General features: G+C 34.1%; 3 protein-coding genes across 3 annotated transcripts; 2 read left to right on the plus strand and 1 right to left on the minus strand.

The window, feature by feature from the left end:
* The first annotated feature begins 349 nt into the window (after positions 1-349).
* Positions 350-5,342, plus strand: LOC130804576 (receptor protein kinase TMK1-like). The gene is made up of 3 exons (XM_057669056.1): positions 350-648; positions 1,566-3,899; positions 4,297-5,342. The coding sequence occupies exons 2-3, from the start codon at positions 1,586-1,588 to the stop codon at positions 4,821-4,823; spliced, it is 2,841 nt and encodes a 946-aa protein (XP_057525039.1). The 5' UTR covers positions 350-648; positions 1,566-1,585; the 3' UTR covers positions 4,824-5,342.
* A 3,975-nt stretch (positions 5,343-9,317) lies between these two features.
* On the plus strand, positions 9,318-14,670 carry LOC130804577 (casein kinase 1-like protein HD16). The gene is made up of 16 exons (XM_057669057.1): positions 9,318-10,119; positions 10,639-10,767; positions 10,862-10,935; positions 11,042-11,111; positions 11,201-11,256; positions 11,338-11,409; positions 11,988-12,082; positions 12,172-12,238; positions 12,349-12,478; positions 12,572-12,790; positions 12,885-13,027; positions 13,112-13,286; positions 13,445-13,535; positions 13,629-13,786; positions 13,865-14,053; positions 14,140-14,670. The coding sequence occupies exons 1-16, from the start codon at positions 9,694-9,696 to the stop codon at positions 14,197-14,199; spliced, it is 2,154 nt and encodes a 717-aa protein (XP_057525040.1). The 5' UTR covers positions 9,318-9,693; the 3' UTR covers positions 14,200-14,670.
* Positions 14,671-18,504: 3,834 nt separating this feature from the next.
* LOC130804578 (uncharacterized) lies at positions 18,505-23,940 on the minus strand. The gene is made up of 7 exons (XM_057669058.1): positions 23,249-23,940; positions 20,939-20,977; positions 20,773-20,843; positions 20,167-20,231; positions 19,901-19,990; positions 19,691-19,783; positions 18,505-19,296 (listed from the first exon to the last, which is right to left on the minus strand). The coding sequence occupies exons 1-7, from the start codon at positions 23,689-23,691 to the stop codon at positions 18,880-18,882; spliced, it is 1,218 nt and encodes a 405-aa protein (XP_057525041.1). The 5' UTR covers positions 23,692-23,940; the 3' UTR covers positions 18,505-18,879.
* Between the last annotated feature and the right edge of the window lie 2,054 nt (positions 23,941-25,994).

Here is a 25,994-nt window from a genome sequence, read left to right on the forward strand (position 1 = left end):
TTATTATATATCATACAAATGCACGTACATAATATAGGTAATTGTGATAATATTGATGTCCTATTCTAATCAAGTTTTCTAGAGTTCTACGTTAATTAGGGCTTATATGGGATATTATTTAATCCCTCAAATATATACTCTCTAAGTCTCTGACTATTAATATAAAGTATAAATAACACATTGTTAGTGAATGTATTTCACTAATTCTACCTCCGTTCCATTATATATGACATTGTTAGTGACATTTTTTCACACAATATGTCACAATCGGGTACGAGTATTTTCAGAACGGAAAATAATTTATTTTGATTACATGTTATACGGCCCCAATTCTTTCTTTTTTTGTCCTCCATGCTCCATTATCATCATAATTCATCATTAATTGCATAATCAACGGAGGTTATGTTTGATTCTCAAATTTCCCAACAAATCTTCTTCTTTGGCATGGAACTTTGTAATACTACACACCTACCTTTTTCTTACTCATGTATTACTTTAACCAACCAAAAATTCTCAACTAAGCCAAACACGCCACAAAAAAAAAAAAACTGAACTTACCCAGTAACGTTTCTCTCTCTATTTAATCCCATTTTTCAACTTTTCTTCCTTGTTTCTATCTTCAGTTGTGTAAAGTTTTCTTCTTTCCAGGTTAGATTTTTAATGTTTTAATTTCTCTAGTCAAAATTTATGAATTTCCTTTATTGGGTGTTTAATAAAATGCTTGAATTTTTGGAGTTGAATTTTTTTTTTTTGGGATGCTGTTCTTCATTGTTTAAGCACATTTTGAAATTCTGGGTTTATTTGGGTTTAGTTCTATTTGAATTTGTGACTTGTTTGTTAGACTTATTGTTTTAGTTTTGATGTGATTCTTTTTATGCCAATTTGCTTAAATGTTGTTAGTATTTTGATAATTGGAATAGAAAATGTTGAATTGTTATATTGTTATATATTTTGAGAATTCTTTTTGTGTATCAGTAATGGAGGTGACTGTTCTTTACAGATGCAATTTTCTTGGGTTTCCAGTAATTTTTGTTAATGTAAATATGGAATTCTTCTAATGTAATGTTTGGAAACCTAGAATTTATTTGAAAATGGGGAATTAAATTCTGGTATTCAAATTGCTGAATTATATAAATACACCTATTTACTTTGAATTTTCAAATTTTGATATTTGACCTATTTTAAATTGTAGTTAGAATCCGAAGAAATTGACCTAGTTCCGCATCTCCAAATTTAAGATTTTAGGATCATAGTATTCGAGCCAATTCAGCATTTTAAAATGAATTCCAATATGAGTTGAAGTTTTAGAATGAAATATAAGTCACTAAAACTCTGAACATATCATTTATTCTATCATAGCACCTGCTAAATTTAGAATTTTTGTTATCAGCCCGTCTTGTATGAGACCGTTTCATGGTGAAACGACTTCAAAACGAAAAACCCATAAGCTAAAAGTTTCTATTATTGGGCTATTTTACCCAAGTATGATGCATGCCTGAGACCTCATACAAGAATTTGTTATTCTATGTGGTGACTAATAGCTTCTAGGTTGATGTTTGATCTAGGTGGGAAAATTTTCTCCCAGATGTCGATCGAGAGGCCTAGGGTTTATACCCGAGGGCTGGTTTCTATGCAGATGATTATTCTGGTACTGTATGTATTTTATGTGACCACCAGTGCACAGTCTGCATCTTCTGATGCTACAGCAATGCAGCAGATTAAACAGAACTTCAAACTAGGCCCAAAAACCGATTGGTCAAACTCCGACCCATGTAAGTGGAATGGTATAAGTTGTGATTCTAGCAGCAATCGGGTCACGAGGATACAGTTGCGAAACTCAGGAATATCGGGAACTTTATCCTCTTCGATTGGTAACCTTACTAGTCTTGAAGTCCTCGAGCTAATGGGCAATGCAATATCCGGACCATTGCCTAGCCTTAAGGGGTTGAGCTCGCTCCAAACCTTGAATCTTCATGACAACAAATTTAGCTCTATCCCGGATGATTTCTTTGACGGGTTGACCTCTCTCCAACAAGTTTATCTCGACAACAACCCGTTTAGCACTTGGTCTATACCGGAGGGGCTGAAGGATGCTTCTTCTCTAAAGAACTTTTCTGCTAATTCGGCTAATGTTGGTGGTAAGTTACCGGACATTTTCAGTCCTGACAATTTCCCTGGTATGACCCATTTGCATCTGTCATTCAATAACCTGAGTGGTGGTTTGCCACCAAGCTTTTCGGGTCTTGGGCTTCAATCTCTCTGGTTAAACGGGCAACAGGATTCTAGTGGTAGTCGAAGCTTAAATGGGACAATCGAGGTTTTACAAAATATGACTCAGCTGGTGCAAATATGGTTGAATATGAATGATTTAACAGGCCCTATACCAGATTTGTCCAAATTGACTAGTTTAGTGGATCTTAATTTGAGAGACAATAGCCTAACCGGTCCGGTCCCTGTTTCTCTAACAACCTTGTCTATGCTTAAGACCGTCAATTTGACTAATAATAATCTTCAAGGACCTACTCCTAAGTTTCCCGATTCAGTAGCTGTCGATATGTTACCTAATCTTAACAGCTTTTGTTTGCCAAATCCTGGTGTGGACTGTGATAGCCGTGTTAATACTCTGATATCGGTAATGGAACCATTTGGCTACCCTTTACAAATTGCCCGAGAGTGGAAAGGCAATGATCCATGTTCAAGTTGGTTGGGGATAACTTGTTCTAACAAGAACATTACAACTATAAATCTGCAGAGTCGGGGTCTTAGTGGTACCCTTTCGCCCAAGTTCGCTGCTCTTACATCTGTTCAGACGTTGATACTGTCGCATAACAAAATCACGGGTTCCATACCCGAAGAACTCACGAAAATGCCTAACCTTAAGACACTTGATGTTTCTTTTAATAACCTATATGGCAACGTCCCGGATTTCTCGCACACTAGAGTAAATGCTAATGGGAATGTTGATATTGGCAAAGACCGTCCTAGCACATCCAGAGGTGGCCGTTCAGGTGCACCTGGTGCACCTGGAACGACCAATGGAAAAGGTTCTAAAGTCGGGGTAGTTGTTGGATCAGTTCTCGGTAGTGTGTTTTTGGTTTCTGTTGCTGGTGGATTGCTATTTTGTTTCTTGAGAAGGAAGAGGCTTTACGGGAGTGTACAGCAGCCGAATACGATTGTGATCCATCCTAGTCATTCTGGCTCGGACAATGGTGTCAAAATAACAGTTGCTGGTCCTGGGTTGAATAGCAAGGCGATGAGCGGAGACCAAAGTCAAGGGAGTAGTGGCACGAGTGATGTTCATATAGTTGAGGCTAATAGCATGGTAATTTCGATTCAAGTGTTGAAGAACGTAACCAACAACTTCAGTGACGATAAGGTTCTTGGGAGAGGGGGTTTTGGAACAGTCTATAAAGGCGAGTTACCTGATGGAACCGATATTGCAGTCAAGAGGATGAACTCCGGAGTGTTGGGTGACAAAGGTTTGGCAGAATTTAAGTCCGAGATTTCTGTTCTTACTAAAGTTCGCCATCGACATTTGGTTGGACTTCTGGGGTTCTGTTTGGATGGTAACGAAAAGCTTCTTGTCTACGAGTATTTGCCGCAAGGCGCTTTGAGTAGGTATCTTTTCAATTGGAAGGAAGAAGAATTGAAACCCCTTGGATGGAAACAAAGGTTAACAATTGCATTAGATGTGGCCCGAGGAGTAGAATATTTACATGGTTTGGCACATCAAAGTTTCATTCATAGAGATCTTAAGCCGTCTAATATTCTTTTGGGAGATGATATGCGTGCAAAAGTTGCCGATTTTGGACTCGTTCGTCTTGCACCCGATGGTGGAAAAACCTCGATAGAAACCAGGCTTGCCGGGACTTTTGGTTATTTGGCTCCTGAATATGCAGGTATGATTGACCTTTTCATATGTTGATACTTTTCATATTCTTTATTCTATACAACCATATTACAATTTTTCATGTTATGTTTTATATAGATTGCCCCATATAGTTGGAATTAAGGCTTTGGCATTATTGTTGTCATTGTTTTACATTCTGATTGATGGTGGAAGCAGTGAAACATAATTCGCTAGTTAATTCACCTTTTGGATTCGCGATTAAACCAACCATAATTTGGTTTTTTGGATTTGCGATATGCAAGGCGATTAGCGAATCATGTGACAATGGGTGGAAGACCATAGGCTTTATATTCTAGTCGAACTCATAAAAGACTTCTAGTTTGTTTAATCATTAGTACATTAGTTCGATTGTTTAATCTATAACTTTTTATGTTTTCCCTAAACAGTGATGGGCCGTATAACAACCAAAGTCGATGTATTCAGTTTTGGGGTGATATTAATGGAGATCATCACAGGCAGAAAAGCTCTTGACGAGACCCAACCAGAAGACAGTGTTCACCTGGTTAGCTGGTTCCGAAGAGTGTCTATGAACAAAGACTCTTTTCGAAAGGCAATTGATCCGACCATTGACCTTGACGAAGAAACTCTTGCTAGTGTCAGCACGGTTACTCAACTTGCTGGTCACTGTTGTGCTCGAGAGCCCAACCAGAGGCCCGAAATGGGTCATGTAGTGAACGTCCTATCCTCCCTTGTCGATGTATGGAAGCCTTCAGAAGATGATTCCGAAGACTTGTTTGGACTTGACTATGATATGACCTTACCACAAGCTCTTAAGAAGTGGCAGGCTCTCGGCGATAGCAATATCGACAGTTCTTCATCATCTTTCCTTGGAAGTGGGGACAACACACAAACGAGCATTCCTACTAGGCCCTCAGGGTTCGCTGAATCGTTTACTTCAACAGACGGAAGGTAAAATAGTCGATACTCGAACTAGATTTCGTTATGGGTTATCAATCCCTAAAGCGCTGTTCTTGGAGATATGTGTTTCTTTCGATCAGCCTTGTTTATTCGCTCCTATGAATCGACTCGACTTGTTTCTTTCTTGTGTCCTTCCTTGCTTTGCTTCCTCTTCGCCTATGTACACGCTCGTCTCCAAGATCATGCGAGTGGCATGTCTGCCGGTGACTAGTTAATGTTGGTCGGATTATTGTCGATTGAGCTGTTTAAATACTCTCTTAGAAACCTCACTACAAGATGCAGGGGGTGTGAAACTCAGTTCTTCAAATTTCAGCATGTATAGAATTTGTTGATATTGGTTTTTGTTTGCATAATTCAAGTCATGAGTGTTGTTTAGTTTACATGGTGGACAAACATTTTTAATTTGCATTGCGACATGAAGCTTCTAACTTTTCTATTTGGTAAACAAAAAGTTAAGGTTCTTGTTAAATTTATGTTATTATCTATCATATTGAACTTTTTCTATAAAAATAAATGTCGTTGTCATTCTTGTAGACATGTTTTAAAATTTTGTTCGAAGTGAATTTAATAAAATATTTAATCTTTTTTCTACACATCGAAAAGCTGAAAGCACGGGATCACTGGAAAAAAATATTTGTCTATCACATGAAAAATTGAAAACTCAAGATTATCAGATGAAATCTCTCTATTTTTTGTCGCGTTACAAATCAGACTGATGTTCTAAATTGTACTCCATTCTCAATAAAAAAAAATAAAACAAATATTGTCTTTAATAATGTGAATTTCGATAATAATGATGGTATAAGAAGGGACCAAGAAACACAGTAGGATTAAGAATATTTTTAGTATTGATGTTTTAATTAAATATATTGGATATTTTTACATTTAAAAATTCTCAAATGAGAGGGTGTTATAGTGACACCATCTTTGTTTGGCTGATTAATCGTAAATCTATTTTTTAAAAATGATTACTCATAATCTTAAAATGATCACTTATAATTTTAAAACGATTATTTAAAAAAATGAATTAATTATATAGGTTTATCTCATATTAAGACGGTTTTCTACAAAATTTATTATTTTGCATGATAAATAAATTAGTATACGTAGTACCACTCTTATTTGGTAACTTTGACGCATATAGATGTATTAGCATGTGACACTATGGATTTTTGTCTTGTGAGATTAATCAAATCCTTGATTGGTCAACTAATCGTGATTGTTATGTGGTAAAAGCTAGCAACCCCTCGTTAATTCAAATAATAATATATTTTGGAAAAAATTATTTGGAATAATCCAACTTATCTTTTATAATCTGTTAAATATCTTATCTTTTGAAATTTTTTAATAATCCAACTTCTCCTTTTAATTTGTTGCAAACCGACTCTTTAAATAAATGACTTGCTATATTACGTTATCTCTCATCTTTTTCCTTCTTTATAATAATTCAATCTAGTTTTCATTATCTACCAATAATCCCACCTTTAAAATTTTGTTAATAATCCAACATTTACTTATGGACACTTCAAGAAGCTAAATAAAATTGCTATTATTTCCCAAGCTTATGAAGTTGATCATTGCATAAATAGTAATTGTCTTTACATACATATCCCATCAACTAGGGGTGTTCAAAAATCCGACCCGCTTGACCCGACTCGCCGACCCATTTGAACCAACACGTTGACCCACATCCTAAATGGCGGGTCAATTTTTTTAAAAAATAATATAATCCAGGTCGGGTACCCAACCCGCCTTAACTGGTTTGGGTCATGGGCCACAAAATCCATTGAGTCGAGTACCCATCGACCTGTTATATTATCTTTATCAAGTTGAAATTTACACTTTAATATTTTATAATCAATATAATTATAAAAAATTAATAATAGTCGTAAGTTTTTCACTTACCTTCAAAGTAAAATACCCCTTTAAATCAATGGCAAAGAGAAATTGAGTATTTTGAAAATTGTGGTTTTTTGATAATAATTGAAAAGAAAGTGTTAAAGAAATTAAAAGAGACTTAACATGTATGGATTAGATATGTTGGATTATTATAAACTAGTGGCAAAGAGAAATTGAGTATTTAGCATCGTGAAGGGTCCATTGGCAACAAAATGAAAACAAAGGTTGAATTATTAAAAAAAATTCAAAAGGTGGGATTATTGGCATGTAATAGGAAATAGGTTGGATTATTTTAAAGAAGGAGAAAATGAGAGGTAACCTGATATAGCAGGTCATTTTCTAAAGGGTTCATTGACAACAAACTGAAAGAACATGTTGGATTATTAAATAAATTTTAAAAGGTGGGATTATTGACAAGTAATTGAAAATAGATTGAATTATTCACAACAAATTTTCTTATATTTTAAAAGGTAAATTAGAAAATAAAATAAACTACTGAATAAATTTATATGGGAGTAATATATTTTAATGTGTAATTTAGTGTGTTTTATTCTTAAGTAGCTCAAGTTCCATGCAAACTTACAAATCCCTATTATTTATCTTTTATACTTAAATCAAATTGAACTAATTATTGATGGAAATAAATATTTATTGATTTGTTGAATATTTATTTATGTAATTATGTTCCCTTAGAAGTTTTGGTAAAAAAAAATATGGTTATAATATGTGTCATTGAAAATAACTATCATCATGCAATCATATCATATCATCCAAAAAAATCCAAGTCCAATAAGTTGCAATCGAGACTGTTTGGTGTTTGTTGAGTTAAAATAAAGGTAAAATCATCTTGTTTGTGATGTGCTTGCTATTCTTGATCGTCTTGAGTAATGTGTGCCTTGTAATTATCTTGTTGAATGAAAATGACTTATTCTCTTTCGTCATTAGGCCATTTAACTTGAGTGCTGGAATAATTTGAGTAATTAACATTTGTCTTGTTGCTTCCTTGTTAACTGAGTTGATGGGTTTTGTACACCCTTTGGCCTATTTTTGGAAAGCCTTTAAGTAACCACTTGTTCTGTGAACAAAAAAATTTCAATCTTCCCATCGAATATACATTCACTCATACGGTTTCACCTTGGTCTTTCACATAACCCATGAACATAATCTTAGGTATACATTTTGATGATTTTCCACTTCTATATATGGCTTAGGTTTTTTTTTTTTTGTTTGTTTTTTTTTACAAGATATATTAATTGTGATTTTCTTGACAAGTAAAACCATTTTTCATCTATATGAACAAAGTCATATAAGCATTTGTATTGTGGTTGTATAGTAATTGATTCATGTCGAAGTAACTAAGCACCCAATAAATTCTTACCATCTTCTTTTCTTCTGAAATTTCTGGATGCATTGCATTCGTATGTGGATTCAATTCTCCCCTTTTTATCATCTTCCAAATAGTGCAAGGTGCTAAGTCAAGTTTGCTTGTCAAATCTCTTATGCATGTTTTGTCACCCATTTGAATGTTTGCAATACTTTCATATGGAACCATAATTCTTTTTCTTCCACACTTGTGATAGTTGTAATCCATATCGTACATTTGACAAGTTGATTTTTGTTTCTCGGCTTTGTTCCATAAATGACCAATAGTCTTTCAAGAATACCTAATTTTTCAGCTGTCTTGTTGATTGAACCATGAGGTAGATTGCCTGCAACTGAAATGTTAAGTAAGTGAAGTAAAATCTGTTGTCGCTGATTGTTTAGCTTCGTTTATGATGATTTGGCTCATTTTCCATTGAAATGTGTTGATTTGGTTCATGTTCATTTGGCGATAATGGTGGGGGGTAATTGATGTCAAAAAGAGGCACCAAGTCACATTTACATCACTATTCAAATCGAAACCAATTAATGATTCGGAATCTAAAATGTGATCCATTGGATGATTGCCAAAACTGAAGCCAATTTTGTAAAAAGCTATTAGATAATTGTGAAAGCTACTGGGTATTTTATTGATTTTTTACTACTGCTCAATTGAAAAGCTCTTGCTCATTTTTGTCAAAGTTGCTGCCAATTTTTTTAAAGAGATGAAGAATATTGCACAATTGTAAAAGTTACTATGTCATTATATACATAGGATTAATTTAGAGTTTTAATTTTTAAGTATTCTAAAATAGGAATAATCATAATTCATGTGCTATTCACTTGATAGGATGATTTACACCTAAGAAACTAATATAATTGGCTGAATCAGATTAATTAGAATGAACAGTACTTTAGGTACTGTTCATTTCACTTTTCATTTATTTTCTTTCTCAAGTGTAAAAATAATTCATATTTCTATATATAATATCACAAATTTTTAAATAAAACAATCTCATAGCAAAATCTTTTCTATTAGACAACTCATATATATATTTAATTTATTAAAGTGATTATTTATAATTTTGAAATTTAATTCGGAATATTCTTACCAATTTAAATGGTGAAAGACGAAACACTCTATTAACAATCAAAACTCTAACTAACGTTCTCCACCACAAATCAACATAATAAAGCAATTGACCCGAATACCCGACCCATATAAGAAAATTAGACCGTCACAAAATCACAATAAAAAAAGGAATTTTCCATAAACAAAAAACCCTTAATTGACGTTTTTCTTTGTCTCTTCAACCGCCTGTCTATCCATTTCTTCAGCCAGTCTCCGAAAAATAATTTGAAAAATAAATAATTTTTTTTTATTTACCTTCCAATTCCTTCCTTCTCAGATCTTCGAAAATCATCCATTTACCATCGAAATCTTAATTTTCATTCTCCGATTATTACCGATTCGTCAGAATCTATCGATCTAGCCGGAAATTTCATTGGTTATATAGGTAAATCGGATTTTTTTTTAAGGGATTGAAAATTTGAAAAGGAATTTGTAGAGAGAAGAAATTGCTATGAGATTTGATGGATGAGGAACGATGCCGGAGCTGCGTAGTGGAGTGCGCAGAGGTCGAGCATCACGAAACCCTAACACTGCTAATAACAACACCAATCAAGAGATCGGCGGTCAGAAATTGACGACAGTGAGGACACGTGGACGGCGAGGAGGAGGTGCTGCGGTTCGAGGTAGAGGTAGGAGGAATAACCGGCAACCAGTTGCGGCGGTTGAAGTTCAAGGTGAAGGTGATGAGAAGGTTCTAGAAGGTGAAGCAGTTGAGGTTGATAAAGATAAAACAACCTCGTTGAAAAGGAACGAAGCTGAAAAAGGAGGTGAAGGGGAAGGTGGTGTGAGAGAAGTAGTAGGAGAGAAAGAAATGGATGAGTTTGATAGTGGTGGTAATGCTGTTGGTAGGAGTGGTGATCGTTTGAATGACGACGATGCTGCTGCTCCTCTTCCTGAGAAGGTTTACTTCATCATTGATGGAATTATTTTGCGTTTTCAGTTTCTGTGTTTATATTTTGGTTAATTATATCATTGTCTTGATGTGTAGTTGTTTATTTGTTTGTCTAATTCTTTTTTGCTATTTTATTGGTAAAGTTTTATGCTTGATGATGAATTGTAATACTGGGGTTTTTCCATGCTAATTAGTAGTTTTCGACCATTCAAACTCTGGTCTAATCTGTGGAATTTTCTTATTAGCTAATTACATCTCAGTTTGATAGAAATTACGTGGATGTGTATCATTTTGCTGATAGAAGTTTACAGAACAACTCGTCTTTGTCATTTAAATTTCGCAATTTTGGGTGGTTTTGTGAGTGATGGGTGTAGGTGGTTGATGTTCAATGTTTTTTGTTTGATGTTTTATGTAGTAAATTTATTTTGGGTTGGATTTATTGTTTCTGCTATGTAATTTTCAAATATTTGGTGGGGTTAGAGTTGTTGGGAGCTGGAATTAACATTTCTTATAAATTGATTGAAACAGGTTCAGGTGGGGGGTTCTCCAGTTTATAGAATTGATAGAAAACTGGGGAAAGGTGGTTTTGGTCAAGTTTATGTTGGTAGACGTGTAAATGGTAACGCAAGTGAAAGAACTGGTTCAGGTGCTTATGAGGTATGATGTTTACAATTCAATAATGATGCTTATTTGCTTGTGAGTTATGACTTGGTTCTTGCTCTTCTTATATGTGAGTTGACGTGTACTTCAGGTAGCTCTCAAGTTTGAGCATAGGAGTAGCAAAGGTTGTAATTATGGCCCTCCTTATGAGTGGCAAGTTTACAGGTGAGCTTATTTTCCTTGCTGCAGATTCTTCATCTTCGGCTGGTTCTCCTACTTGTATTGTACATGCTTGTTGAGCTGACATATGCCTCTGCTCTATATTTTACAGTGCTCTAGGTGGTAGTCATGGAGTACCACGCCTGCATTATAAGGGTCGGCAAGCGGAATACTATATTATGGTGGGCTTGTGTTTTGTTTTTATATGTTTCTATGATTCATGCAGTTTATGTATCCATTGTCTAGGGATCTTGACATTAAGTGTTTGCAGGTCATGGATATGCTGGGACCGAGCCTTTGGGATGTTTGGAATAACAATCATCATTCGTTAGTTTTTCACATTCCTCTTTATTCTTCGTTTTTTTCCAACCTGCCACTAAACTAATTCTATGTGCATATTGGTTGCAGGATGTCAATTGAAATGGTAGCATGTATAGCAATCGAAGCAATCTCAATTTTGGAGAAAATGCACTCTAGAGGGTAAAAACATCGCTTTTTCATAGTGTTTGATTTTATAAGATGGAGATGCTATCTATACTTTTAGATGGGGATTATATTTGATTCAATCAAACCGCATAAAATTATATTGATGTTTACTCGAGTGAAGATATTTTTTTCTGCTTTTGTTGACTTGCACCTATTCACTAGTTTATTCTCAATTGCTTTAGATTGTAGTTGGGGTGGCTTCACACATTGTTCTGAGATTTAACTTCACTAATATGTTGGGGTGTTTGCTTTTGATTTAAGGTTTATTGAACCTTGGCACCTTGCATTGGTGCTGCTGTCAATTTGCATTTTGCAAGATGTAGTAAATAAAGGGTCGATGTTGATCAGTGTAGATTTCTCCATTGAATTGCTCTATTATCTTCGAATCTCTATATGATTAATTATAGTCAAGTATGCTTCATCTTGAAGGTGTCTCATGTTTCTTTGTTATTAACTTTTTTGTTTGTGGCTTTTTGGATATTAGCTTATTTGTCGATAAGAATTGAATTTTATTTGTTGATGATTTCATTATCATGTTCTAATGAGTTTTTGGATTTGAAAATTTCTGGCAGATATGTGCATGGTGATGTCAAACCCGAGAATTTTTTACTTGGTCCCCCTGGAACTAGTGATGAGAAGAAATTGTTTCTTGTTGACCTTGGATTAGGTGAGCTGTTTGTCTTTTAATTTTTATTTTGGACCTTCTAACCTTTTGCCATTCTATATTTTCAATCACATTTTATTTTATTTCTGCAGCTACTAAATGGAGGGATTTGACTACCGGGTTGCACGTTGAATATGATCAGCGACCTGATGTTTTCAGGTCTGATTTAGAATTTTGCTTATGCTTTTTGTGGATTTCAAAAATAACTAGTCATGTTACTTTAGTGCTTATGATAATCCTCAGTGGTTGCGTTATCTTTTCTGCAACAGGGGAACTGTTCGATATGCAAGTGTTCATGCTCATCTTGGAAGGACTGGAAGTCGTAGGGATGACTTGGAATCACTTGCTTACACACTTATTTTTCTGCTGCGTGGTCGGCTTCCATGGCAGGGATATCAGGTCCTTATATTAATCCTATGACTGTTTTTGAGATGCTCCATGAAGTTGTATGCTATTCTAGTTGGATTGTTCTTATGTGATATCCTATTACAGGGTGAGAACAAGGGATTCCTTGTATGTAAGAAGAAGATGGCTACATCTCCAGAAGCATTATGTTGTTTCTGTCCAGTGCCTTTTCGTCAATTTGTTGAGTATGTGGTGAACTTGAAGTTTGATGAAGAGCCAAACTATGCAAAGTATGTTTCTCTATTTGATGGGATTGTTGGGCCAAATCCTGATATCAGGCCTCTAAATACAGATGGTGCTCAGAAGGTATTGTATATGATGTTTTTTTCTGTTTTATTGACATTAGTCATGTACTTCAGTGTGTTGGTGGTGTTAAAAGCATCTTTACTCTTTTTTGCAGTTGATATACCAAGTGGGGCATAAGAGAGGACGTCTTACGATGGAAGAGGATGACGATGAGCAACCGAAGAAGAAGATTCGAATGGGAATGCCTGCTACTCAATGGGTTAGCGTATACAATGCCCGTAGACCAATGAAGCAAAGGTAAAATGGCAGAGACCTACAACAACTTAACAACTTAAAGTTATTAGAATTTAGTAGTTGCTTACATTTGTATTCCTGCTGTAGGTATCATTACAATGTTGCAGACATCAGGCTGTCGCAACATATCGAGAAAGGAAATGAAGATGGCTTGTTTATAAGCAGTGTGGCATCTTGCTCAGATCTTTGGGCCTTGATAATGGATGCTGGCACTGGCTTTACTGCTCAAGTTTATGAACTATCCCCACATTTCCTTCACAAGGTTTTTATTGTTTTTGTTTTTTCAAAATTTGTTTTTTAAATTTATGCCTTTGTGATCCGTTTTTTCTAGTGATTTAGAAAATCTTTATTTTTTAAAATTCAGTTATGATTTAATCATTTACATGTTCTCCCGTCTTGTCTTCCTTTCCATGATTGTAGGAGTGGATAATGGAGCAGTGGGAGAAAAACTTTTACATTAGTGCAATAGCAGGAGCTAATAATGGTAACTCCTTGGTAGTTATGTCTAAAGGTAAGCTGAAACAAATAAAGTATGTCTTTGTACTTTGTCTTGATGAAAGATCATTCAAGCTTTAATTTTTGCTTTTGTTTGAGTTTGATCTAGGTACTCAGTATTTACAGCAGTCTTACAAAGTTAGTGATGCATTCCCATTCAAATGGATAAACAAAAAGTGGCGTGAGGGTTTTTATGTCACATCCATGGCAACTGCTGGGAGCAGATGGGCAGTTGTTATGTCCCGTGGTGCAGGGTTCTCCGATCAGGTAATGTGTAATCATCAAATTGAATCTGTTGCTATTTACTTTGGCTAGATGTGTTGTTCATCAAGTTTTTTTGTTCAGGTAGTAGAGCTGGATTTTCTATACCCTAGTGAGGGTATTCACCGAAGATGGGATGCTGGTTATCGCATTACAGCAACGGCTGCAACTTTTGACCAGACTGCTTTAGTTCTTAGTATTCCAAGAAGGAAGCCTACAGATGAAACTCAAGAAACTCTTCGAACTTCTGCATTTCCAAGTACTCATGTCAAGGTAAATTTCAACAGTACGTGGTCTGCTTATTTCCATGTTATGTTTTTGTTTTGCTGATTTATTTGTTGGTTTCTTGGTAAATGCAGGAAAAATGGGCAAAGAACCTATACATTGCCTCAATCTGTTATGGAAGAACTGTCTCTTGAGCTGCTAACATTTTTTTCATATACATAGGTGCTAATTGAAGGGCCCCTGCTCTAGCTCTTTCTAGTGATCTCTAGCATGAAAAAAAGAATTTAGCTGTGGCAGTTGACTTCATATGAAAATTGAAATCATCATACATTTATGGAGGTCGGCAGGCTGCTATTGATACTTGTGCACCTCATGTATTGGAATTTGTTGTAGGGATGATGTCTATGAAGTTTCATATGCCGTGGGATGGAGGCATTCTGAAGTGTTTGTATAGTCTTTGATCATTTTTAGTACTAAATTGGTGTGCACTGGTCATCTTATGAATTTATGATTGATGATACTTTTGGCTTATGTGCTATTAAAGATCATACAAGGGCTTGCAACCGCTTAACGTTTTTGATTCATGGGTACAATTTTGGATGTGAGATTTTTTTCAATGTTTTGTTTGGCTTGCCCGAAAATAGAACTGATGCTTGTTTTGTGAACTAGTTGTGTAGAAATCCTCCCCTCTTGCCCTTTTAATCAATATTGTCAAGTGATCTGTCGATATTTTAGTGTATTGGGATTAAGTCCTTGGTATTGTTGTTGATGTTTTCTTGTCTTAGTAGCAGTTCTCCTTGGCACCGGAGATGCCGTCGTTTCTGATCCAAATAAGGTAATTGACTGCCTTTTTTGAAATTTCTTTATTTTTTTTTTCCGTTTTTCATTGTTGTGTTTACCATGATGTTACATCACTCTGATGATCTGGTGATGCAAACGGTTAGTGTATGTGCTTCTGCTGGTGTAATTAGATTCAAATTACTAGTTTGAGTTTTATTAGTGGCTTTGTGTTTATATTATTGATTGTCACTGCTCAGATCAATTTACTACCCCAGTTCGATTTCAGTGGCCACAGACGTAATTGGAAGGCTCTGTGAACTAGAATATCTCCTGCATTGAAGTTTACCGAATTTCGTTAGACTCGAACAGGAGAAGAATGTCTTTATTGTGAAACATCAAGTGGCTGGGTGTGCTGAAAGTTGAATTTTATGCGTTTCTTATATAAATAAAAGTGTTTTAGTGGTTGGTGTGAATGATTTTATTGTTGTGGTTTTGGTCTACATTTGGAGGATGAAATTTTGCGATTTTCTGACTTTTTGACATAAAAACACATCACTGCTCATTTCTTTGAGGAGACTTTTATTCCAAGAAACTTTAGTTGCTACCTTCATTTCATATTTACATATTGACCAAAACTAAGCTTTTTGATCATTTTGGTCAAATGGAACAAACAATATGAAACGAATGGAGTCCTACTTGGTGAACATTGGAGAATATTACTTTCTAAAAGATTTGGCTCTTATTGTGAGAATAGCACAGAAAATAAGTAGATGAAAAGTAGGAATGAATTAAAGAGAGAAGTTGAGTTTGTGGATGTTGTAAATTTGTTTTGCGATCTAACATTGAGAATTGATTTGGATGTAAAAAAGAGAAAGATGGAGTTTGTGATGAGTTTAGAGGAGAAAATGCAAGGTTGTTAAGATAAGAAAATGTAGGAAATTTGTCTAGGTAACTTAAAATAGAAATATTGTATTCCCTTCGTTTCTTTTTGTTGCACGCAATTTTTAGCAAATTTTAAGTCGTAATATATCGAAGTACACATCATAAAAAATTATAAAAATTATATATTAAAAAACTTTACATCAAAACATATCTAATAAGATTATACATGAATATATTTTATTTTTAATATATACTTTAAAAATCTAATGAGTAGTAAATTTATGTATTGGGATTTGGGAAGAAGGGTACTTTTATTTGATATAGCTAACATCAACGAATAATTTGCTCCTCATGTATGCTTTGTTAATTGATAATGATGGGATTTTTAATTTATACTTGCTCTTGTTGAATCTATGGATGTATACACTCCTTTTGTTCTTATTTTGCTATTATTTGCTATATAAATGCCACATAAATTTCTATTGTAGCAATTTTTTAAAAAATCTAAACCAGACAAATAAAAGAAAACAGTGGAAGTATTTATTTTTCACTTAATATTTTAACCTTAAAATTCTTATATAAAGCCCTATGATTGTAAATGAAAATAGGTCAGAAAAATGAATTTTTAATTAAAAAATTCAATAATTATAAGAATCTCTACCAACTAGATATATAATAATATATCATCGAAATTCCAACGTTTAATATATGAAACATTATTTTTTTCCAGCTCCACGTAGTTGTCTAGTCGGACACTTTAAATAAATCCAAAGCAGTCCATAATTAATTAATAATAATTATGATATAAATTATAAACCATTTTCTCGTAATACTTATTTTATGCAAAATTACCTCTTTCCAACCAGCAACTACTGTTGGTGCCTTGATGGTCTTTAGATATAAAAGCACACCCATATCATTTCTCATTTTCTTGTCCAATCCATCAATTTACCTCAAACAAACCTTACTATTTTTCTCCTTAAAAAGAGATAACAAAGAGATTTATGGATTAGTTTAACGGTCGAAGGATTTCCATTTTATGTTTGTGTTCGGGTTTATATTTAATTTCTTTTTCTGTTGTTCGTAGGAATTCTCTATTATACCTAAATCAAAAAAAAAAAAGGAAAAAAGAAAACCATGGGAGTGCAAGAACCTATCAAATGGGAAGGAGAAACCACAATAGACCTAAAAACAGTCACACCACAACAAGTGTGGCCGCTCATAGAAGATTTCTGTGCCTTAGACAAATTTCTTCCTGGCCTTGATAAGTGTTACCAAGTAGAAGGCACACCAGGAAAACCAGGTCTAATCAGGTGTTGTGAGTCCACACATTATTCTGGTGGGGATGTCCAATATGCTAAGGAAAGGCTGGTTATGATTGATCCATCACAGATGTGTCTTTCCTATGAAGTACTTGAAAACAATCTTGGTCTCAAATCATACATTGCAACTATGAAATTATTTCCAATCAACGGTGATGATGAAAAGAGTGGATGTAATTTTGTGTGGTCGTTTGTATGTGATCCATTTGTAGGATTTACTCATGAAGGTTTTTGTGGTGCTATCAAGGTTATTGCTGAAGGCATGGCTACAAGGGTAGAGGAGCATCACATTCCTCAATGATATTAATCGATTAATTAATGAACGAATTAAATAATAATAATAATAATAATAATAATAATAATAATAATAATAATAATAATAATACAATAAATTATACCAAGATTTGTTAGTCGTTCATTAATTTCCTCTTAAGGCTCTTCTTGGCCTTATTTTGATTGTATTTGTCTTGGTTTTTGAAATTAATGCAATTTTTCTTCTTTCAAAATAATAATAATAATAATAACACAAAAATTTGGACGAGACGGTTTCATTATGAGAACGTCAATTTGGGTCGATTAAATTCACGCATGTAACAACATTTTAATTTTCTGAACATTTATCAATTTTGACACTAAAGTATCAATTTTTAAAATTGATACATTTAAGATCAAAATTGATACCTATAAGATCAAAATTGAAAAATGTCTAGAAAATAAAAAAATACACAAGTTGTTACACGCGCAAATTGGGCTGGCACAAATAAACAGTCTCATTATAAAGCCGTCTTGTCCAATGCCAGCTGTAATAATAATAATAATAATACTAATAATAATAATAATAATAATAATAATAATAATAATATCTTTTGTTTCCTAAAGGCGTTGCGGGTCGCTGACCTCGCGCTTTGTACTCTTCCGCCCTTTGGATTTGTACTCCATTTTGTTTTCTTTTCCATTTGAACTTGTAATCAAAAGGGTACATCCTAAATGATTCATCATCCTCGTTTAGGTTTGCATTGACATTATGATACAATTATGAATAGCTTACGATCCAATATCAAATAAGAAGTGCATAATTGTATCAAGACACTAGTTAAGCCCATTGAATCTACTTGTACTAAGCCTACTAAACTTGCTGATCATTGCTTGAAAGAGGAAGATCATCTCCCAAATGAACTAATCATGAACATGGAAGCAAGGCAAGATCAAGAAGAAGCAAAGGGAAGCCTTCTAACAAAACAAGAACAGAACAGAAGGCTGTTTCAAAGCCTACAAACAGCAGAACCAGCAGAATATCGAATTGTCTGCCACCCACCTTGCGAGCCATGGAGCGCCTAGCCTGGTGCACGTATCAGCGTGGAAACCCAAGGGATGGCATCTTTAGACATGAAATAAGAAGCCAAAACTCAAAGATAACACGGAGAGTCCTCACAGAACCCACGAGAACAGCTACAAGGTCGTGTGTTCGCCAGTTATTTGATATACAAGTACACAGAGAAATCCAGGCAAGCAAGATAACATCCTCAAACTGGAATGAGAATTTCATATCATATCATACCATATCATATACATATACGCAGTAATAAATACAGTCACCAACAGATGTTATAGTAGGCAACTTTGCCTGAAATACCTATCATTAAAGGACCACTTCTTATGTATAGTATATACAGTTCCCACACTTCCCCTAAGAACAATACTATTACCTCCATCTGATCTTGGCTGCCACATTACTAGTTTCAACTTACACTTTTCGTGTGACAACTAATGACCGATAAAGAATACTTTAAACATGGCACGACGATTCTGATCTTAACTACTGAAGCCTTAAATCTTTTGAACTATGGAGAATACCCGAGCAAAATGTTGAAAGTCGGAATGGTGCTAAAATCAGTCTACTGAAGCGGCTAGCCTCTTCTCCATCCAGTTGATTATATCCCATGCAATTTCTTCTCGTTCAGGTTCAAAGAGGAGATCGTGCAAGAAGCCATCATAGAGCTTTATATCCTTGAACCTGGAAGCTGCTTGATCGTAGAGATCTTGTGAAGCCAGTGGATCAGTCACCCTGTCTGCAGTTCCGTGAAGTACAAAGAATGGCACAGTGATGGATTTGAAGTTGCGTGTCAAATATGCTGTGATTCGCAAGATCTCGTGTCCTGTTCGGACACGTATCGGACCAGTATAAACCAGTGGATCGGAGTATTTTGCAAGAAGCTGAGCTGGATCCCTGGAAACTGGGATGCCCCTCTTGTTAGCACCTTTAAACTGGAATCTTGGTGCAACTAAAGAGAACACAGGTGCCATAACCTGCAGCAAGAATATAAGCACTTCATTTATTAAAAAAATGGTCTTCATCTATGACAAAGACGTAATGTCTATGTTTCAAACATATAGCATGTTGTGAAGCTATCTAGAGAAAACCCCCATCCCCTATCGCAACATACTATTTATTCTATTCATTCGTTGACAGTCACTATCACAATGTCAGAAGTCATCCATGGTAACGTGATCCAGTATATTCAGTGTTCACTCCACAATTTTCCCATGTCTATGCATGGAGTTAATATTTCATAGAGTGGGAGTACCAAACCAAACAATGGATTTCAGCTAAGCCTCCATTATCAGGATAAGTGATAGATTATCCTTCCATTCCCATAGAATTCCAAATAAAGGTTTTAAAGCGCTATTGGGGAAAGCTTACCTTGACCACAGGATGCGCTGGCTTAACACGCAAGGCAGGTGAGGTCAATATGACTCCTTCAACCATTCTTTCAATGAGTGGATTCGTAGCTGCCTGTACAAGAACAAAACAGATAATATATGCATTATTAGTTAATTTTAGCCAATTATCTGATCCTGGATAAAAGGTAAAATCCTCAAAATATAAACTATTGAAAGTAAGGTTACTGACCTTTAATACCACAGCTCCCCCAGTAGAGTGTCCAAACAAGAAGCAAGGCACCCCGGGATATTCAGCTTGGACATTTTCCAAAAAGGCCGCCTTTTTATAACAGAAATGAACTTAGTAACTATAAACTTGCCAAGAGAGTCTATGTTCACAAGTCAAGAGAGACTCTATGTTCACAAGTCAAGAACTTCATACATTATTAAAATGTATGCTTGAAAATTACAAAATGACATCAAGAGAATAAAGAAAGGGAAAAGGCTCTAACTTACAGTATCGGCTACCACATGATCCAGAGAGGGAACAAAACCATGTAGCCCATCACTACCACCATGTCCTACAAAAGAAAAATAACAATTAGATCCCTAACAAAGTAACAAGATCACAAAAAAATTTAGTGAATATATTCTAGATCAAACACAATTAACTTTTTAACCATAATTTTGAAAAACACCAGAATGTGGCAATTGCCATTTGAAATAATATCTGGAGCAGATAACTTCAAAATTTCCAACATGCAATACTTTTGTAAAATAGAAAGTAATAATCAAAGACCTGTGAGGCTGTGACTGCAAGAACTATCAGATCCATAAGAAAAAAGAGGCACTTATATTATGTCTCAGGCAAACAAAACCTTTTGAAGTTTTTTTTATTTGGTCTCATTAACCTATATGATTATATGTTCAACAAGGAATAATGAATCAGGTAAAACCATTTAGACCAATATAATTAAGACAGTCACAACATAGAACTGAGAACCACAAAGATCACCAAACTACCGATGCCACTTCAATGCCTTGGATAAATTATAGAGGTAAAAGTCCTAAAAAATAGTGGTAAAAGAGGTGGACTAATCACAATCGACATTAAGAAATTACCAATCCAATCCATAGCATACACCCCAAAGTTGCGAGAGGTTAATTGCATTGCAAAATGAGAATATCTTCCACTGCAAATAAATAAAATAACCAATTAAGCTCTTTTGAGAGAAATAATTAGCTGCACAGACCAGCAATTTAATATGACAGGGTTCTGAGTACTTACCCATGCTCATTAAGTCCGTGAATAATTATGATAATCCCCCTGAAAAGATGCAAGAATTATTATATTTGACAAACAATAAAAAAGTGCCAACTATCTCAATAATCCCAAGAGTAATTTTGCTTCAGAAACGAGACGGCATATATATGCAGAGTCATCAGGAGACAGACTGGGAGCAGACACAGTCACCTACAACAATGCCAAAGCCTTAACCCCAACATAAGAGGTCAACTATATGAGCAAAAACAAATTAATGTGGGCGATTGACAACAAAGATTATACTTTATTCGACTTTATGTCTCTATCTAATACTAATTACAACTATACAATTATGAAAGGCAATTCAATGATCATCCACGTATATTTTGTCCTTCTCATTCATATTCTAAATCCTATACTCCTACAAATTCTAATTTTTCATGTCATTATGTACTCATGTTATTTGCCACTTGAAATGAAATATCTAAGCATTTGGAAGCCAAATAGCTGCCAAAATCAATGAAGAAACTCCTAGTTGAAAAACTCTACGGTAATATCATATCCACAACATTCACTGATGAAGTTCATATTTATACAATTATACTACCATGAATCCACTTGAATTTCCACATTACTCCATCCATCCTGAACCTCTTTGGGAGGTTCAGTGATCATCTATACGTTATAGCAAATTTTTTCTCTGTACTTCTCCGTAGTAGGGTCACACAATCACCTACCAATTGCCCGTTATCTCTCTACTTTTTGCACCCTCGTTCTACATTGAAATCTCTGTACCAAGAGTATTCCTAAGAGATAGAGAGGCCACTTGTAAACGTGTTTCTAATAAAATTTCAGTTTTATTAAATGCATCAAGTATTGCTCTTCCAAGTTAAAAAATAAAGAAATTCCAGGATTGCAGCTTCTAAATCTCAACAATCATGATACCAGTAATGTTTGCTATCAAAGCAGAGAATATATGCTTAAAATTCCCGTCTTTATAGCCTGACAAGAGATGATACACAAGAGCATATATGGCAAGTTGACATCAAAAGCCACTTAGGCATTTAAAAACATTACTGTACTTGTTAGGTAATCACTAAGCTAAATTGAAAAGACCAAGTCAAGAGGTGAGGTGGTCATGTATTACACCAGCAAAATTCCAATGTCCATAGTTTATTACACCTAAATTAATCAAGGGCTGGATTTTGTAGAAAATTCAAAATTTGGAACAATCTTATTTAACTAGGTTGAGTTATCTAATGATGCACATAACGAAAGAACACAAGATGCACATACATTCCACACTCTTCCTCAAAACAGTCTGTCAAAGACTATAATTTGACTCCCAGCAAAACGTATTCATCTTATGAATCTCCCCAACCTTTATTCAATCTATTCGAATCACCGCCAATTATCACCAAATATTTTAAATGGCAATACACCAGCAAGTGTTTACAAGCATTATCTGTACCGAAAGTTCATTTAATACGAATCATTCATTTATGCATACAATAGAAGATCAAACAAGATGCCATTGTAGTCCAATTACAATGGCTAGATTTAGTTAAACCCCTCTTTCAAAAATTCAAAATGAGAACATTTGATTCGATAATTAATTGGATGAAGAAGACAATTCAATGCTCAAAAATTATCATCCTAAGTCCTACCACATCAATTGAACCTAAGTGGACACATTTTCAGCCTTTCTTCTTCAAAATCACGCGTGAAAGCAAATTTGAATACCGAAATAGAATTACATCGTCAAGCTAATATATATATATATATATCTCCTTGGCTTACGAAGTGTGTACACCTCGTGTTTCCCCGTTAATATGCTGGCATTCACAATATATCCAACTCAATTTAACAAGCTCCCAATTTAAAATCACATACCCACCAGATCATCCCTTATTAGCAATCAATAATTCTATCAGAAAAATATAATGATGTTAATGTTCGTTATGAATTTTCAAATCAATTTCAATTACTATTCCACGAAAACCGCCAATATTCAGAAACCTATGAAACCCTTAAATTTCTTCACTTCAATGAAACATTATTTTATTTTATCTAATTCACATCTTTATATAAAACAAAATAGTATACATCATTTATTTAAATAATTCCCAATGTACAAGTAATCACCCACAAAATACTCCAATTCATTTACTTTTAAAGATACAATAAATTAAACCCTACAATCAAATTGAAATCAAAAGACAGATAATTTCCAGAAATCACGTTTTTGATAGAAACATAAAAACTCATTTTCAACAGTCACATATCGCATCTTAATCACGATTAACAAAAAAGAGGAAATGAATGAAATCATACTTGATATTACCGGAAACAGGAAACCAAGAGCGGCAAAAGAGGGAATTCTTCCTCACACCGGAGAAAATAGAAGTACTCCAACGACAATTTTCTCTCTCCTCAAAATTTCCATTTATAGAAATCGGAACCATTTCCAAAGCTTCAGCAATCGCACGACGACGAAGAGTATCCTCCTCTTCTTCAAACGATCTCCTTCTCCGAAGCTTCGGAACCGGCGGAGAATCCGAAGAAGAGGATGAGGAAGAAAAACGATGCGAAGGAGGAAGCAGAAGGAGAAGGAAACAAAAAAATGAAGAGTAAAACAAAATAATGAATTTCTTAAGAAAATTATAAGAAGGAATAACAAAAACCGCCATTGATTTAGCTCGATGAAAAAGAGGAATAATTCTTCCGCTTGCACCTGATGTAAGCTCATCTAAATTCAAGGAAGATGATGACTCCATTAATGGTGATTGGAGGAGAAAAGTGGAGAGAGAAAATTGTGTAGAGAAATGGGGGAATTGTGTGGGAAGATTGATTCAGGAAGAAGGAGATGAAGTTTTTATAGGAAAAATGGAATAAATATTTTTTAAAAAAATAAAATAAAATGGATTATTGACTGGTTGGTTGGAAAATGGACAAGAGGAAAACGGTGACGGCTGTTTTATGTTGTAACTTCCAAGTTCCAACCTTTTTACCGCCTTATTGTTGGGATGTTCTTGCTAGTTTAAAGGGTACACTTGCTTTCCATTTGAGATTCGTTCTCTTCTAAAATGATAATATTTTTGAATTTTTTTATTTTATAGTAATTAAGGTTAATCAAGACAAGATCTAATTCTCAAAAAACATATTCAAAACAAAAACCTACTAGTACACGATTAATGACTTGATGAGTAGTTTTAAGTTTGACTTGTCGATCCACAATAAGCTAAGGGGTGTGCAAAATGAGACCGAACTAAAATCAGATCGGACCGGTTGCATCCGGTTTGGGCTCCAGGTCTAATTTATTCTTCATTTCGGGTTTTTCAATCCGGTTCGGTCTAAACCATTTAAACCCCAAAAAATTAAGGTTAGACCGGATTAAACCGGATATATATAAAAGTAATTTTGAAGAGGACTAATATTTACAATTTTATGTATATAATAATTTTTTATTATATAACAAAATAATTTTAACCCAAATATTTTAATTTTATAATAATTGATTTGCTAAATTATTTTAAAATCTTTCATTTTAATTTATTTTTGGTATAAAAAATTACATCCTGTCTAAATGATCTAAACCCGGACTAGATCGAGAGGAAATCGGGTTAGACCAGGACCGGACCGGATGGAACCGGTCCGGTCTTCGGTCTTAGCACATTCAAAATTCCGGTCTTTCAATCCAATAGATTCCAGCCGGTCTGGTCCGGGTTTGGATCGGTAAACACCCCTACAATAAGCCATTAAGCAAAATAGTTACCTATCTACCAATTAATTAGCGTTAAAATATCCCTATTTAAAAAAAATTTAAGGTGATGGTTAAAATTTCAATATACATGTGTTAGATAAAACAGTAATGACCCGTTTGATTAGTGATACTAAATGATGGTAATAGAAATGATTTATAGTGTAAAATTTAATCAAAAGCTTCATATCGTTTCCATGGTGATGAAACTTTAATAAAAAAAAATTTTATTTATAAATTTTTATTATCAACTAATACCAACTCATCCAACAATAATGTATTTGAATGAATTTTATGAAGAAAATAAAATAATTAAAATTGTACAAAGCATTTGACATATACATTTCAATTCTCATCTTTTGTACCACCAAACATACATATATTTTGGTCTTTGGATACAAATCCTAATTATTCTTCATATAAAGGCTTTATTTCTGAAGCAGTATGATAACATAAAATTATGTATGTTGGTAATGGTCGTTTTAGTGCCTTTATATGAAGAATAATTAGAAGTACAACCTAAAAAAGCTTCATATATAAAGGTCGTTTTGGTGCCTAATTTTCGTCATGTTCTGCTGCCTCTTTGACAAGCAGTATGATAACATAAAATTACGTGTGTCGGAAATTAGGATTTTATGGAATTAGGTTGTTCAACTAGTTTACTAGCTTCACTTATTTATTTGCTTTCATTATATTTATTATATTTGATTTTTTTACAATTTAATGTGTTATTTTAATTATTTATATCATAAATTATGTATAATTAAAAATTATTTATTAAATATTAATATTATAAAAATATGCAATTAAATAAGTTAATTTTTTAATCTTACATATTAATCGCAATATATAAAATAAACTCGAAAAATATATAATTCTAAAATGCATAATGTAACAAATGTTTGAGGAGGACGAATAATTAAATAAGGTAAAAATGTGTTATTGACTTATTGTCAAGTTTGTCGACAAAGTATTCCACATTAGACATAAATCAGATTTACATTTAGACTTCGATGAAATTGTTGACTTTTGAGCTTCTTTTATTCTAAGGAATTGAAAAGACCATATCAAGGAATAATAATAAGGTTAAACCAAGAGATAATAAACATAATTCCATAAAAATTATATACACAATCAAGTTATTGATACTCCATTAATTAATAAGACTTTTTAGAAGATTTTTTAATCGTATAATCACACTTTGTGTATCTCGCTTAAAAAGTTACGATCAAAATCTGAAAAGAGTTAAAAGACAACATCATATTTATACCCTTATAAAAAGAGATAAGGAGATTGCGGCGAGTAAAATCCTCAACTCGA

Source organism: Amaranthus tricolor, chromosome 17 (genome assembly GCF_026212465.1).
Source record: "Amaranthus tricolor cultivar Red isolate AtriRed21 chromosome 17, ASM2621246v1, whole genome shotgun sequence".
Classification (NCBI taxonomy): Eukaryota; Viridiplantae; Streptophyta; class Magnoliopsida; order Caryophyllales; family Amaranthaceae; genus Amaranthus; species Amaranthus tricolor.